Consider the following 18,322-nt stretch of genomic DNA (forward strand, 5'->3'; position numbering starts at 1 on the left):
ACACCATAGAGTTTATAAGTACTATATTTATTTGTAAATATCATATCATCTCTTTGCTAACTTGATTATAGGACACTTTGATAGACATCATACTATGTATATGCTTTACTTGCGTCGGAAATCACGCAAAGCCTTAGGACCTGCGCCTAAACTCTTTCCGGTTCTGTCTGATTTGTAGTCTCAGGATTATAAGGATAAAAAGTGAACCTGTGTTTATGCATACACTTGTAAACTATAATATGTCCTGAGCAGTTGGCTGGTCATCCTTGAGATTGGCTTAATTGGCCGAAATGGGTTAGGACAACATCATGGTTATGTATCCATTGAGCATAAAAACTCCGCAACCATTACCACGTATTTGGTTTATTTTTGCTGGCGAAGAAAAGTTACCTGCCATGTGGTTTCTGTTTATTTTTAGAGGGTATTCCGGCGCATTGAGCCCTGGTGAGTCCCACATTCCTTGTTATCCCAATTCCAGTGGACAAAACAAGTGATTTCCAGCGTTATAAAAAAAGGCGCAGGGCACTCTATATTTAGCAGAACAGTTAACGACGTGAAAGCTTGACAAAGAAACAAACATAAACCAAATAGGTTGTATTGATGTAATCAAGGAAATATGTCTTAGCAATAAAAAAAAACCTTTTAAATTTCGGGGTAGTTCCGTTGAAATTTGAAACTTTTTTACATTTTAAAATTAGAAGGTTCCGAGACTAACCCATTAGAAGTTGTTTTGTAAGTCTTGTATTAGCATTAGCAGCCTGTAAATTTTCCCACTGGACTATGCAGGTTTCCTCACGATGTTTTCCTTCACCGCCGAGTACGAGATGAATTATAAACACAAATTAAGCACATGAAAATTCAGTGGTGCCTGCCTGGGCTTGAACCCGAAATCATCGGTTAAGATGCACGCGTTCTAACCACTGGGCCATCTCGGCTTAAGTAAGTCTTGTATAAAAGATGATATTAGAGATAAAAAAGCGTGGACTTAGTATTTGTTGATTTCTAGTTAGGATATACATATATTTAATGCTCTTTAATTAGAATGGTGGAAAAGAGACTAGGTATACTGAGTTTCTTGCCAGTACTTTTCGAATCATTGGTAGATTTATATTAAATTCAATACTGTAGTATGACGATTCAAAAGAACTTGAATATAGAATACTTTTGATTTAGTTAACTGCTAACTGCTGCAGCAACGAAATCTTTAATGTTTTTTCTTACATATCTTTTTTTTTCTAATATAATTTATACCTTATCAGAATCATCTAATTCTAATTGACAACCATATAAGAAAATACCTTTACGGGTTAGATCGACTCATCGTAGATAGGTGAACTTTTATTGTTTTTTTTTTTATTTATATCATATTCCACTCCTATAACAACACAACCTAAAATAATACTTATTTAACCTCAGCCTCCTCAAATAAGTAATGAAACCCTAGTAGCTTAAACATTTTTTTTTCTGTGTCTCTAGTCTACCGAACTAACTTTAATAAAAATAAATGTATCATCACATGGATTTTAGCATGTAATTCTTTTCTAAAGGTTGACTGGTAGAATGCCTTCTGGTAATAAGATCGCATTTTGTATCAATTACAATAACTTGGTCACTGCACCTAGCCCCGAGAATCCCCCCTAGAAGTTGGAGGTCCGCATAGGCGGGCCGACCGTCAGGGCGTCAAGGTAGCATTCGAAAACGATCCCGTCGCGCCCGCCGATGAGACGGAGAGGGTACGGCTGGTTTTTTAGTGTTGGAATAATAAAAAACGCTTATCAATTCGTTCGATTGGTTTTAATAATTTTATTTCAATATTCACACTTGATTATCATTAGTGCATTTGTTAATTCATATTTTTTTTACATGAGCAATACATTAAAATGTAATATATTCATATGAAAGTTCATAAAATCCGTTACAATATATGTAAGAGATTAATTAACATAATATTCTGTAATTATATGTAATTTGCTTTTTTCGAGAATTCATAATTACATAACTATCACCAATGCTTAAAAACATCTAATTTATTCTATGATTCAGCAATTTATTTTACATTAATATGTTGATTTCTTTTACATATTTTAGAGCTTTCATTAATTTACAAATTATGCTTTATGTTGTATTTTTTATATGTAAAAATAAATTTTAATCATAATTTAATTTTAATTAAGATTTAATTGCTCTATTAACACCATTCGATATAACTGTATTAGATAATAAAATATAATAATATTTATTAAAAAAAAAGATTTAAATGTCATTAATATTACATTAAATAATTTTCCGTTTCTTTAACAGAATTGTGTAATTTTATACATATTAAAATTTTACCAATTATTATAAAATAAACGTCCTTACAAATTTTCAGAAGCTACATTTTATAATGTTTATTTTTTTTTTTAAATGTTACTGAATACGAAGTGACGCTGTGAAATAAGATGAAGTTCTGTCATATACATTGCTATGAAATTAATAGGAATATTTTTTTATTTACAATTTCTATTTATCAGTCGTAGCAATGCTTATAATATCATGTCTTATGACGAAATGAAAAATATTTAATTTATTATCAAATATTTATTTTAATGTTATTATGTAAAATTGACTATGTTAGATAGTTACTTATGTATATTAATGTTTTTTATAGTTTTTACCGTAGAGTAATTATTGTACATTCAAGTCAATCCGAATCGCGCTGACGTTTTGTTTACTGGATAGTATAATACCTGCCTTTGCAAGTTCATTGATAAATATCAATTTGTTGTGTGGATTATGATAAATTCATTTTGAATTTATTTAGTATAATCCAGTAATATATGAAGAATGATCATTTGAGCTGGATCACTTGATATAACACATATAAAATTTCACTTTTTAATTTATTTTAATAAAGACCATATTTAAGAAAACACATGTATTTTAAAGATTATCGATTTTATTGTGCTCTCTCTCCTATTTCAATGGCAAAACTATCAACGTATTATGTGAAAATGAATCTCAGTTGTGACCTTTGAATGGAGACGTGATACTCGGGGAGATAAGTATATATTAGACAGACGTCATTCAAAGTATATTGTAGTGTAGCAAATATCAACCGTATAAGATAAAATGCCTTTATGGGTTGGATAGATTGTTTAATATCTATTTTATATCGATGGAAAGACGGTTCCAGATCCAGCTAAACGGGTTTAAGACCAATTTATTAAAAATATAAAAATTACTCTACGGTTAAAACGAATGAACTATAATAATAAAAACTTTGGAATATTTTTTTACATATTGAAAATAAAGATATTACTCTAGTTCCGAAATAAAAAAGTGGACGCAAAAAACGCACACTTGATCGCAATTTACTGGTTTATAAAAACAAAAAGTTTTTTTTTTATTATAATAATGTCCAATAAAAATAACAATAACCACATGCGTTATTTTGTTTATAAATATTTTTTAAGATACTTGACGTAATAATTAATAACGTATTTTCGTTCCTATTCATATTATTTTTATTTATAATATTTTTTCATTTCTACACGAAATAAATAATACTCGTTAATTTTCAATATGTACAATTTGATGAATCGAATACAAATAAATAAATTAATTAATTTGAATTAAACTATTTTATTACAAAATTGATTCTAATATTAAATTAATTATAAGAATAATATAGTTATCTAAACCTATATAAAAATTCTTAAATCGAATTCTGCGACTTTCAGCCGATATCTTAATATTTACATATTTAATAATAAATTTACACTTTTTTTTAACTTTAATAACTAATTATTTTCTCGTTGCTACAATTAAAAATAATGATGATACAAAAGTTGTTGTATTGTTTTAGAACGTAAAATAATTTTAAATTAATTAATCTCATTTGAATACTTTTATATAATGTTATACTAAAAAATTTAATGTAATTTGCTTTGCTTCCACATTTCCATATTGTTATTATTGGCCAGTTTTAAGACTGATAAATGTAAAAAATATATTATGAACAAATCAATTAATAAATTACTGTTTCCGTATATAATTAAGATAATACAATATTTAACGGAATGTTTTCAACTTGGTCAAATGTATTGTCACTTGATGCTAACCCAATAGAAAACATGCTAAATTGAGTTAGAAAAGTAGTAGTTTCGGATAAAAAAGGTACTATAACTCGACTAAAATGAAATGATGTTTTATAGAAGGTCTATTTGGAACACCGGTTTTATTTGTGTTTCAACTGATTATAAAGGTATCAAGAGTTGTTGATAAAAACAATTTCTTTTATTAGATTAATGAATGATTTGCTAAAATATGCAAACTTGGTTCACATTGTTAATTAATTATTCTCTTAAAATTGCTAGAGACGTACCGATGACTTTAAATTGACAGTTTCTTTTTTTTAAAACCTAGAATAATATAATAGAGTATTTAATTTAATTTTAAAATGCATCTCATGATTTTCAATACACTATGAAAACATGTATATAACGATGACTTAAAAACGCAGACAGCAATGTTCCAATTCATGATTTAAACATTTATATCAGGGTATATAATATTTTTCTAAAAAAAAAAAAACTACCTTCGTGGCTCAAATGTAAGTTAATGGCAATATATAATATACTTTACATATGAAATGAGTTATTTAAACGGTGAACATTTTATTACTTTACAAGGGGTGGTATAGCAATGTTTTACATCGTGCCGTTAGACGCAGCTCTCTTGGTGTGCCGCTAACAATGGCGTGCGTGTTGTCACCACCTCCCGATGCGACCTCAACGTGCCATTCAAGCGCTCGTTCTGTAATAAATAGCTTAGGTTAGTTTATATTTTTATACTAAACCTAAAGATTCTAAACATTCAAATGGGCTGATATATGACAAAGAGAATCGCAGAGAAGTTAACTTATTGTGTTTAATTTTATAAATGAGCAAAAAAGGCAGCGTATTAATGTTCCATTTCTGATACGCTGCCTACTAAGACCTTATGACCTTTCTAGAGTAAAAAATCGGACTCTTGTAGAACATACTACATATTTGCACTCAATGAAAATTTAATGCTATTATGTTATGTTTTCTTTTTAAATAAAGCATTAGACTTGTTTTAAGGCTTGCAAACACTTTATGACTATTTTATATAGGTATGTCGAAACATTTAGCAAATGATTATTCAAAAGGTTAACAACAGAAGACTAAGCCAATTGATAAAAAATTTACTGCAAGACGAGTGCTTATTTTCTTCTCGGAAGAACAGTATGCCTGTGTAATTACAGGCATTAGAAACGTAATACGCAATAACTTGAGTTTTCTAGTTCACATTTTCAGTGTAAGAAATGTCTCGGATATCTTACTTTACCAATTAACTTACCTCTTTATTTTTTTAACTAGTTACCTCGATCTACATCTCATAGATCGAATAAGGTTAAATAACATGTATATGTCGTAAACAAATACATTGTACAGGTGGCATTCATCCAGACTTCATCGATGTATTTCAGCAAATTTTTTGCAGTAAAACGAATGAATTATACTTTAAAATATCCTTCATGAGTCGTTCCGTTTATTAATAAAAATACTTTGATATATTTGAATTTACTACGTTCAAACTTACAGACACGGTAGACGCCTTGTTTTATAATATGTAATGATTATACTTAAAACATATAATTACTTTAAAGAAATATTGATATCCATAAGCTAGTTAAGACGATGACGAACATAGAGATTCAATAACGCGATGACAATATTTTGAATAATACACGTATTTTAAAACAAAATAATATGAATTCTGGTAAATGAGTTCTGTATTATCCGTAAACTCAATATGCAGAACACAAGTATGAAAACGAGTCAAGATTGCAGCTCTTGTTCTGAAACAGTGCCCTAAATCTTCCTATTCTCGTTTTGTTGCATCTGAATGCTTAACCACTTCACACAAGCTGGCTACGTTTGAATGAATGTTCTTCCATAAGAAAACAAGCTTAGAAATATATATTTTTTTACAAATTTAAGACTTGGTTTTTATCAACATTTAGATTGAATATAGTTGTCGTTTGCCAAATACAAAAAAAAAAAAAAATTTTATAAATCTTATCAAAATATCTGGCGACCAAAAATCTACTACGTCATTCACATTATACTAAGAAAAGTTTTACAATAAGGGTTAATTCGTTCAACATTATTTTAATATTATTGACGTTTATTTTGTAAATTCTTACATCATACAATGTTTAATTTAAAAGTGATCATAAATCTATTATAACATGATATATAATATATATTTTAATTTCAGTAAAATACAATTAATACTAAATAACATCCAGATTGAACTGAATTTTAAGTGGACTCCATTGACATTATTAACAAATTCGATGTATTCATCTAAATATAAACATAATTTGCTATATAAATTATATGTTGTAGCCTTACATAACAAATTAAATGTATTTAATGAACAATATAACAAATAGATACTTATTATTGTATGTATAGTGCATGTGACCTTTTTTGTTTCTCGTTGGCTGAACACTATGCAACCATTGCTCAGGAATCTAAAAATAAAATTATCTTGTTCTGCTTACTGGTAAGTCGTGTGTCACGTTGGATACAGGCGATGTCGGGGATTGGGTGCGGGCCAAGCTGTGGCAACTCGAAGAATTCTTTGCTTCGGACTTAGCTACTACTGCTGAATACTGTGGTGGCTCGGGCGGACAATCTATACCTACCAAAATTAAACAAACATTTAATTAAATGAAATTGGAATAATTCATAAACAATTAATTGGTAGATATTTATTCGTAGATAGATTTAGAGTATTTCAAACATTATAACTGTAAAGTTAAACTGACAATAAAAAATAATCATTCGATATTCTCTTTGTACTACAAAGTATTTTATGTAATAATAAGCACCTATAAATGAAATTATCCGAATAATAAACGTTAAAATATTTAATACAAATATAATAGAAGCATAAAAATTGTGTTCAAATTATTATATTATAAATATTAATTTCATTTTGCGAAAATAATACAATAGAGTCTCACTTCCACGTAAATTAAAATTATACAATGAGAGTTTTATTATACAATTTCACAACAAATTAATTTTAATACATTATTTGCTACAAAATTATGGTACTAAAGAATATAATCAAATAATAAATCCTGCTTTATAATTATTCTAAAAAATCGCCATATTGTAAACGGTGGCTTATATATAGACATATCAATAAAAATTCTAATTAATATAAAACTACTGCTAGAATATATATTCTCTCTTAGCCGAGAATGGGAGCCAGTGATGAGAAAACGGGAAACTTCACTAGAGACTGGTGTCACACCCAGTCCACGCCAGGGCATTACCACTATATTAGGTAATTAATTTGTGGCTATTTTTTACTCTAGGCATTGAAGAGTAATATCATAAGGAAACCTGAATATGTTGAATTGGAATAGCGTGGGTAAATAAACAAGTCTTATTTTTTAAGAAAACGGTAGAAGAATAATGTAGATCTTCTCACTGTCACTGTGGCACCAAACTAGACTATGCCCTTGCCCTAGAGATTCAAAATATTTGTCTGTACGTATCAAAATAGACAAACATAAAGCCCTACTTCTTATTTATCTATCTTTTTCGTTTATAAAGTACTCATTTATTTGAAATTAAATCAATATTGTTTTAGTAATTCATTAATAATTGAAAACGAAACGAATCTTCAAACGAGATGCAATTCTCTGAAAACAATTTCCAGAATAAAATAATCTTATGTTTATTAGTTACAAAATATTTATGTTAATAACTAAATACTACTAACTTGGTGACTATGTGCAAGCCCGCCTGGGTACCAATATAATAGTTAGAAATTTTCATCATAATAACTACAAGGGATAAAAGTACAAGGGATACACGATCTTAGTTCCCAAGATTGGTTGAGCGTTGGCGATTTAAGGAATCGCTATGTATGTGAGCCGTATTGACCACTTTACCATCAGGTGGCTCATTTGTCTGCCTATTTATTTTATACGAATTATTATTATTATATTTTTTTATACTACAATAACTGATAAAACGTCATAAGTAACAGTAAGTACAAAAGTGATTTACACTTCCCAAGCATACAAGAAGTCAAAAACTTTGGCCAGCGCCTTATCTCTCTCCAGCCGTATCATATTGATAATAAATATTTTCGTTATTTGAGAAATAAAATGATGTCGTTATATCTGTACTAATGTTATAAAGAAATAAAATTTGATTGTATGTAAGAAGTATTCTTAAGAACTAATGATTCAGTTCTAAACAAATCTTCACTAGTAGAACGCTCCATTATTAATAAATTATACCCATACGTAGTCGTTTTTCAAATTATTATGAGTTAAAAAAAAAACTGTAAAATTAATCTCAACAACATTTGTCAATGAATAATTTAGCTAATTTACAAGAGCATTCTCATTATATTAATGTTGTCATTATTGTCGTCAGTTCTAATTGTTTTAACCATAAATTAATTAAAAAGTAGAAGCGTCGTGTTCGCTTGAAAGGTAAAACTTTTAAATCGGCCCATGACTCGCAACAGCAGCTAAAGTAATTATTCACCAGTGAACCCTGAGAGAGTTCATCGATCGCGGATACGTTCACTGGGGAACGTATTTTATGTAAACAAAACCGTTCTGTTGCCATAATTTCGTATGGGTTATCATTGTCAGATGAAAAGAGATAAGTGGATTGAGATTTATTTCTCGTATGGCAGTATTTTTTTTGGCTCCTATTATTATGACGTGTGTCGTTATTAAAAATGTAAACATATAAAATTCGCATATGTCGAACAGTTTTGTTTCTACTCTTATTTTTTTACAACTCAACAAGTTTTATTGATAAACTAAAGATTAAAAATAGTAACAAAGCAAAAAACGGGTTCATAAATAGAGGATAAAGATACTGTATTTTCTTTGCCTTTATTTTAAATAACTAGCTACCAGACCCGGTTTCGCATGGATAGAATAAGTCTTCATAAAAAGTTTATATCATATTTAAAAATAAGTAGGTCTATAAATTATTTTAAATAAAATATTGATAAATAATTTATCATTAAAGGTTGTATAGCTACTAGCTATTGAGTTATATTCAATTACATAATCACATAATTATATAAATGTAATGAATACTTTTTGGTTTATCATTCCTATAAATAAAAGAAGAAAAAGAATATTTTTGAATTTGACATGGGAATTGTTAATCTGTGTTGAAAAATGGAATATATAAATATTGTAAATTATTATAAGTTCCCGTTTACTTTAAGCTGGGTCTTCAGCTTTTGACTTTTGTGCGCGTGCTTTCGAATCCCACATCTGAAGCTATACATATAACCTTTAATGATTATTTATAAATATATTATTTAAAATAATTTATAGGCTCAAATATTATAAATCTCTTTTGATCGGCATATTTTTTTTCGGAGAACTTAAACAATCATCATATTTCAGGCAATATACACAAAAGATAGATGATGCACCTAAATCTTTCTCATGAATCAACCCGTCCAATAGTGAAAACCGTATAAAAAATCCGTTAGGTAGTTTTGACATTATCGCGTACAGATGCGACGGCAGGTCTTTATTTTATACGTAGTTAAGATAAAGAATGAATTTGAATATCTAAGAAAAATTAAACGTTCGATTTTTGTTCTACGTTTCTTACAAGTAACGTTTTTGCAGCCAAAAATAATATCACTTATGACCTGTGTATTTGTACGAGTTTTAATGTTTATTATTATATTTTTCGATAAATAAATACTAATACTTTGATGTTTTCAATTTATTGTTGAAAGTTGAGAAATAAATATCGCTTACCCTTATATTTTGCGTTTATAAAATTAGATAAGTATTCAAGTTATTATGAGATGTTTGAATAAACACGTTGGAAAATACTATAAGCTAAGTATGTTGAGACAGATCGCTTGGCTCGATATTTATCATATTATATTTGTTCATATACCTATCATGTAGTTAAAGTTAGTTTAGTTTTATCATACGAATTTTGAAACGGGTAGCTATTCATACAAATATACTAACTTCTCTCGAGAACTAGAACTGTATGTCTCCAGAGGCATAAACTTTCTAAATGATTGTAGACACTAATAGTAATTATAAATGAACTCATAGTTTCTATCATTTGGGTAACACTCGAACTCTTCAGGTTCAGAAACCAAGAACTATATGCGGTTAGCATCAAATATCTTCAGCAAAGACTTTTCACACAAAACTCCTCCTGCCTCTGTTCTTGCGATCTTTAAAAAAAAAAAAAATTAGATTAAAATTGTATGATATATTTCTATTTAATACAAGGAATTCAGTTCATCGTCCGGAGTGTATAAGCATTTATCTTCTATACACTTATTTTATTATTATATTTCAAAACTTTTTGTTCGTGTTTTTTTTTCACGTAAAAATCGAAATTCGTTCTTTTCGAGAATTCGAGAATAAAATGCTTATAATGACATTCGTTACGCAAATCTAATGTACTATATTTAATGCTAAGATATAATATGTTGATTGAGAGGGAACGTAGGCCAGTTATCTCAGTTAATATCTTGGTAAGGAAAGAAATTTCCTTATATGACATTTTTTTTACAGTACCTTGTTCCACTTTTATTTATAATATATAAATAAAACTGCATGAACGTCACGTTGAGCTAAAAAGTAAGTATTTATATAAAACGGAGTTTAATCGCAGCTTTATTTCCGACCCAGTGCAGATTCTGTCATCACATATGGGGCTCGTATTGCAATTTTCATTCCCCAATATTACACAATATGTTTGCATTGTGAATTGAGAAAATGTCTTTTTTTTTCGAATATAACTATGATCGTACAATTTTATTTCGCGCTGTTATAATAATCGTTTTAATCTCGTTATTAAAGAGTTGTATTGTATAAGTACTAATGGATTTTCTTTTAGTTTAAATTTAGAAGATCGACATTGACACTTGAAGAATCAATACTTCTATTACTGTGAATAAAATACTATGTCCCTTATACGATAGCCGAGATGGCCGTGTGGCTACATGTGAATCTTAATCAAATACTTCGGCTTTAATATCGGGCAAACACTTCTGAGTTTTCACATGCTTAATTGATGTTTGTAATTCATCTCGTGCTCGACGGCGAAGGAAAATATCACGAGGAAATGCATATGTTGGCTGGAATTTTAACTCAGTTGTATTCACAAACCCGTATTGGATCGACTTGGTTAAGTAAACAATCCCTCAAAACGTAACCCCTGAAAGAGTTATACTGTAGAATATTTGATGAGTGGATGCACTGGAATTATTGTTATGTTTTCATTGTTATATTTTCACCTCTTGGTCTAAATAATTTAAGCCATGTTAATTAATGCAAATATCAAGTGCTATTCTGTAGAAATTACACTATATTATTCGGAAATGATGGAAGCTGATACGCTATTTTGATCCGTGTAAACTATTAATGTTATAATTATTAAAGTCAATATCGCATATCACCTAATATTTCACGATCGTATTCTGCGGTGAAGTTCGAGTTGAAGAATAGCTCCAGTTTTCCATCGCGATTTAAAAAAACGAAATATGCAAAGAATACTTCAAACTTCATCCATTAATAATCAAAGTAGGTATAGATAAAAAGATACCATAGTTTGTTCTGTTAATAGGCAAAGTTTTTAGCCGTGATTCGATGGAATCTATTTTAGAATTATAGTGCAGGTTATCCAATATTGCAACGTTCTAGTTTTATTGTGCACGTTTGAATAATAAGTAAAGATTTTAGAATTTTCCAGACAATGTCTTCTTCAATAATCGAGGGATTATTTTTGGTTGATTTTTTTCAAAAGTTCATTATGCATGCATTCTTTATTTGTATAGATTTTTAAACCAAAGCCTTAAAATTTACTAGCACTTTTGTCAAAACTAAAGATTTAATAACTTCGAACGAAAGCCGATAGAGCTTAGTGGACAGTATATGATGATTTCGACCAAGAATCATAAATTCAAATGTGATAAAACTTGCACGTGCCGGATGAAGTTCTGCAGTAAATAATTCCACCAACCAGCAGCATGGTATTCTTGATCGAATACGGCCTCAGCATTATTCTTAAATTGGGAATATGCCTTTGTTCAGCAATGAGATATTTGGCTGTTATTACTTTCTACTTGATGTTTTATCTTAATATTGGAGTTTAGGATATAATTGTTTATTATTATGATAATTTTATGAAAAATCATTTGCTGTGCTTAGCCAACATATAGAATACTCTTAGATATGTACGTATTATTCAAGATTTAGATGGATAAACTTCAGAATTAAATAATAAATAATATATTTTAATAACAACATCTATAATCCTTTATACAAAACGGTCAAACGCTTTCAACGCTATTTAGCTTTGTCAATAATTCATAAACGTATATAAGCCAAGTAAAGTTTTGCAAAATTGTATCAATGTAGTAAAATATTGGCACAAAGTTTCGATAAATTTGTCTGAACCGTCTTTTGCTCGGTGCCATTTTGTATTCAAATTAGTAGCCAGATTGGTAAACAAAGTTGCTTTGTTAAAATCGTTAAACGAATTTAGAATTTAATAGAATTGCAATGCTTTTTGTTCCCACTTTTTCCAAAAAAAAGAAATGAAACTAAACGACATTACACTATTTTATTAAACTGCTTAGGACCAACGAGAATCCTTATTATAAACTAAACCACTAAGGTTCTAGGATCAATGACTTTTTATTGGTACTGGGTTGAGCCTGATGATACATTCTCAGTAGTGTGAAACTTGGCAATTGTGACATTCTCGTGTCTACGAAAGTACGGAAAACTACCTGCACCTCGAAAATTTTAAGTCGTGTCGGATTCACCATCAGATCATCAGAGTTAGTTAATAGAGATAGCAGTTTTACACATACGATTAAGCACTGTAATCCTGCGCAGCTGAAAATAATTTCCATGACCGAAATCGTTCAAGTTGATATTTTATAAATCCTATCCTTGCCAAAGGATCTGCACAAAGGTCAGTTTTGTACAACCCGTAACCAGTGGCTTCTCGCGACCCTCACAGATCATCGTTCCACTTTGTAGTGGATCTGCCCTACTACAAGGTGGAATGATATATTTTCTATATAATTACCTTTTAAGGTACGTGGTCGTGTGAAGCCTGGGTTGGTACCATAATGTATTCAGGCAAACAATTGTTAGTAAATTGTTGCGTTCTGGTTTCATGGATAAGAGATCTCGTTTAATTATATCTTAGCTCAAAGCAAGGAATGGTTGATATTTCTCTTTAGGTCAATATCTATGATCATTTATCACCAGGCGACGTCTTTGTGAGTTCGTCAACCTATTTAAAATAAAAACAATGAACTCTGAACATTAACGGAGGTAAACTATGTACCTATGTATCTTAGTCCGAGTTTATTCCATGTAATACAGTCATTCGTGTTCTCATTACATTTAACGATACCATTTCGTCTCAACAATGGTTCTTTTAGATTATCTTATAAAAATAAATGATCCTTGATTCGATTCACGAGTGAATGTGTAATAAATGTACATAAATACTTACTTATACTAATACTGCTATAGTATATAACTATTTTTATATTCATTTACGGCTTTACTTATAAATGTAATTCAGGTATTGATCAGTTATATAAATATAATAAATATAACAAGGTTTAATAAATTTAATTACGACTTGTTCAGTGGTTAAGGCGTTGAAATAACAAAAGAAAAAATACAAACTAATTTACATTGTAAATAAGTCCGGATTATTTCTTAGAAGGAATGAAAATGAATTTTCTCATCAAATAATAATTACATGATAACGGCGCCATCTATTCTATATTACTTGAAACTTGAAACTATTTTTGCTTTAGTAGGTCGGTTTTTATATGAGAATATTATGTTGTATAAAAAATTTACGTTGTGAATATGCTCGTTTTTGGGTATAAACCTTTTCTTGAGGATACATTATGAATCATTTTCCGCTAGATGTATGTACAGTGTACACATCTCAGGAATTTAAACAACCCAAGCAGGTTTTCATATTTTTCCTTTATATAACATAAAAATACTAAGTATTGCTGTTTGGCAGAAGAATATGTCCTGGTGTTGTTTTACCCAGGCTTGCACAAAGTCCTAATTCCAAGTAATGCTGTGTTTAAAAATATCATTTTTTTGTAATATTGTTGCGGAGCTGGGCCATCTGACGATAAGTGGTCACTACCGAACATAGAAATAGGTGTTGTAAGAATTACTACCCATTATTTACATCACCAATGCGCCACCGACCTCGGCACCTAAGATGTTATGTTCCATGTACCTGTTGTAACACCTTAAAACCGCAATACACCAATACAAAGTATTGCTGTTCAAACGGTCTTCAATAAGCCATACCACCAAGTATCATCCATTTAATTATATTTAAATTAATTAATAATTTAAAATAAACCAGAGTTAAATTAAATCAAAGTTATAATATTTAACATTCAAAGCAGTTTTCGCATTAAATAATTGTAACACATTTCATAATAATCTGTTTAACAATTTTCCCCCACGCCTACATTATCAGGCTTATTTTATTACGGAAGTATAAAATGATTGTAAGGAATATAATTACCTTTGCTGAGCGGAATAAGATCAGGGTTTCTATCGTCTGGGGACGAACGCTTCTGAAGCGAGGCCTTTTGGTTCTTGGTTGATTGCATTGTCACTGTGAATTAATAACACGTTGAATATTTAACACGTAATATATTTAGAAAGTCGCTTCAACGCGGTTATAATATTTTTGATTAAAATTATACTGAAACGTCAACCAAGTTGTTTCGAATAATCAGGTTATATTCATTTCAATAATGATATTATAGTAATTTGGAACATAAAACTAAATGATGGTACAAATAATGTTTTGACTTGAATTCTTTAAAAGCGCAATATATCAGTTTAAAGTAAGATATTTTCATTAAACTCTACAATATTACAATCTACAGCAAAGACAACAGAAGATAATGGAATAAGTGGTCTATACAAAGTCTTATAAAATAGATAAGCTTCAGCTACTTTACAAAGATAAATAAAAAATCGTATGAAATGGATTTACTCCAATATTAAAATACTTACTTTATATGAAAAAAAAATTAAATTCTACCAGAAAAAGTTAATTGAATTATAATATAATAGCCTAGTACTGTGGTTACATTTGGATGTAGATCATTATCTGTGTAGGATTGATTTTAGCAATTAATTAAAGTAACCTCCAAATATTTTTTAAATAATTATTTTTATTATCAGAATTAAACGAATACTTTCTATTAAGCTGGAACGATATAATATTGAGCTTCAAATTGTAATTCTGCGTTTTGAACTTTATTTCACAGTCTATTTATTTAAACTAAACTCGACTTGTAAGAATGCTAATCGAACCTTCGTAGTCCCGAGCCCTGTGTCTCAGTCTGGTCGCAATGAGTGCGAGGCATAAGATGATAGCCACAGTTAGAGCGGCACCAAGCACCCCGCCAACCGCCCAGTTAACTTCCCACGCTTCTTGTGCTTCTGTATAAATAAATAAATAAATTTGAATTAATACATTTTAGTCAAGATTTCGATGTTTTTATAAACACAATTTTTGTTAAATTATTGAATGCTACGATTTTCTTATTGCATATAGATTTTTTTAACTAATTTTATTGTTGTCTTCGTTTTCCATATATTTTTATTATAAATAGAAACAGGTTAAAAGAGTTTGAAATTCGAACCTGTTTAATTTTTTTCAATACATTTTTGAGTCAAAGAATTTAAAAAATTCAAACCAAAGTTACTGAAAAAATATTACTATCTTAGATGGGACCAATGGAAGATAGTTCTTCTCTTAGGAAATGAGCACTACCAGACTAGAGATGGATGCTTGATAGTATTATCAATCTTGGGTCGAGATGGCCCAGTGGTTAGAATGCGTGCATTATAACCGATGGTACTTAAATTGTGTTTATAATTCATCTCGTGCTCGGCGGTAAAGGAAAACATCGTGAGGAAACCTGCATGTGTCTAATTTCAACAAAATTCTGTCACTAGTGTATCCACCTCCAAACCTTCTCTTCAAAAAAGGAGGCCTTAGCCCATCAGTGGGAAGTTTACAGGCTGTTAAAATATTATCAATCTTATCTGCAATCTCTTGATTTAAATCGAACATTTTATTTATTTTTTATGTAGTAAAGTTTGCCAACAATAATTTGACAGTTCGCTTAACAGTACTTGTGTCGGTGTCGTTTAGTAGATGTCGGAGTGTAGATAAAAGATAAGCTTTTGTATGAAAACTCAATAACAAACTAATGATTTAGTCTATTTTGACAACGAAAACATTCCATTTAGTTTACGTAACATTGTTTTTATATACCGTTTTATTATTATTTATTGCAATAAATTCTCTTTGTAGTAAAATATATCGAACTTTACTGGGATCACGTCATGACATCAAAGAAACGCTTTAGTAAAAAAAGTCTGTACTTTAATGGTGTGACAGTTCAATTTCGATGTGTGATAACGCAGATAAAACAAATGTTTTATCGATTAGTAGGTATCACATGTCTATTGGAGCTTCGAATATTGAATTGAATAGTAGATATAAAAAATATTTTTTTATTTTTCTTACGACGCATGATGGTCCCGACGATGTTTTCCTTCACGGCCGTGTACGGAATGAAATATAAACATTCAGAAATTATAAGTGACCAGCAATGCCCATAAATCAATATTTATTGAAACTTTAAAATTACTAGCATGAGACTAGAGTGCCAATACACTCTATCAATCCTAGTAATGTTTAGTTTGATTTGTTCATAAGATTTCGAAATACATTTATGTATTTTACAAATACATTAATTGCTTAATGTGATCTATGAATTTATTAACAGAAAAAATAGATTGAGATTCACGTAATACAGTTACTATATATACAAGTAAAATAATGGCCGGAATTTTGAAAAAAAAAAAATTAAAATAAATGACCTCACGGCTTATTTGACCTATATTAGAAATTTATCGCGATATTAGAATAACATTCTCATCACAACTCGATTAAGTCTCGAAATTGACACTTGAATTTAAGCCAAATTGCCGTTTTCATGGCGATGGAATACGCCTCTACTTTTAGCCAACCGTAATATTCGCAGAGCGTGGGCGGAATAAAGACTGAAATTTAGATTTAATGCAAAAACTTAGGAAAATATTACAACTTTAATATTGTAGATATGATAACCTTCACATAAAAACTTTGGGGTTAGGTGCACGACTTTCTGTGACGCCTATAAGGAAAAAATCTATTTGCCAGCTTGTACTTTAATCTAACATAGGATTTCTGTTGCCAAATTGTTTTAACTCTATATAATATAGATATATATATAAATGTATATTATATGTTGAAACAGAGCTATATACATAAGGTGAGCATTATTGTCAACCCTAACGAGCCCGTAAAATCTCGGTGGGAATGCCTACTTCTTTTATGGTTATATTAATTACATTTTTTTTATGTATCGTTAATTTTTTTACACTTAATTATAATAAAATATAGTATTACTATTTTATATTTAGAGCTGTATTTATAGGGAATTCTTTGGGGAAAAGGGCTAAATAATGTGGCAAAACATACCGTTTGGTAAATTATTTTTAGAATTTCCATGCTTGGCGCAATATTGATTATATGGTTATATTTTATAGTACTTGTACATACATTAAAAGTTAGCCTTATAAATTACAAGACATAGTAAGAAAACCTCTTTAAAACATAAGACTTTTACTAAAACGACAGCAGCGCTTTACGAAAATTTTGACTATTTTTTTTGATTGATTGAAAATTTTGGCTACTTTTGTCTATTATAGCGTGCAAAATGTCAAAAAAAAAAACGTCTGGACAATAACAGGGGTGACAGCAACTTATAAATAATTAGTTGTCTCCCATAGCTTCGTTTGCGTTTAAGTTGTCAGTGGTCAGTCGTTAGGTACTAAAATGTAGCTTATTTCCTTGAAATTCAAGCTTGCTTCATACGAAGTTTCATCAAATTTGGTTCAGTGGTTTAAACACGAAAGAGTAACAGACGGAGCTACTTTCGTTTGTATAATACTAGTGTAGGTATAAATAATATTATCCTTAAAATATGAAGTAGATATTTTGACAGTTATTAATTATCAAGTTAAGAAATTCATTCAGTCAGTTCATTTGTTCAACTTTGTTATTTGTAATAATTAACTAAAGACGTTCCCTACAATTTATCAGTGTCAATTTGATATACATAATACATA

The 18,322-nt window shown here is 29.6% G+C and overlaps 1 protein-coding gene across 3 annotated transcripts in view; it reads right to left on the reverse strand.

Annotated features, from left to right (window-relative positions):
- Positions 1 to 3,892: 3,892 nt before the first annotated feature.
- LOC125077595 (nephrin-like) overlaps positions 3,893 to 18,322 on the reverse strand; it is a 224,493-nt gene continuing 210,063 nt past the window's right edge. For all 3 annotated transcript variants that reach the window (XM_047689556.1, XM_047689557.1, XM_047689555.1), the window contains exons 14-17: positions 15,449 to 15,577; positions 14,646 to 14,738; positions 6,578 to 6,717; positions 3,893 to 4,797 (exon numbers count right to left, since the gene is read on the reverse strand). In XM_047689556.1, coding sequence (XP_047545512.1) covers positions 4,705 to 4,797; positions 6,578 to 6,717; positions 14,646 to 14,738; positions 15,449 to 15,577 — 455 coding nt within the window. In that variant the 3' untranslated portion in view covers positions 3,893 to 4,704. The remainder of the gene's footprint in view (positions 4,798 to 6,577; positions 6,718 to 14,645; positions 14,739 to 15,448; positions 15,578 to 18,322) is intronic.

The sequence above is a fragment of the Vanessa atalanta genome, chromosome 4, assembly GCF_905147765.1.
Source record: "Vanessa atalanta chromosome 4, ilVanAtal1.2, whole genome shotgun sequence".
NCBI lineage: Eukaryota > Metazoa > Arthropoda > Insecta > Lepidoptera > Nymphalidae > Vanessa > Vanessa atalanta.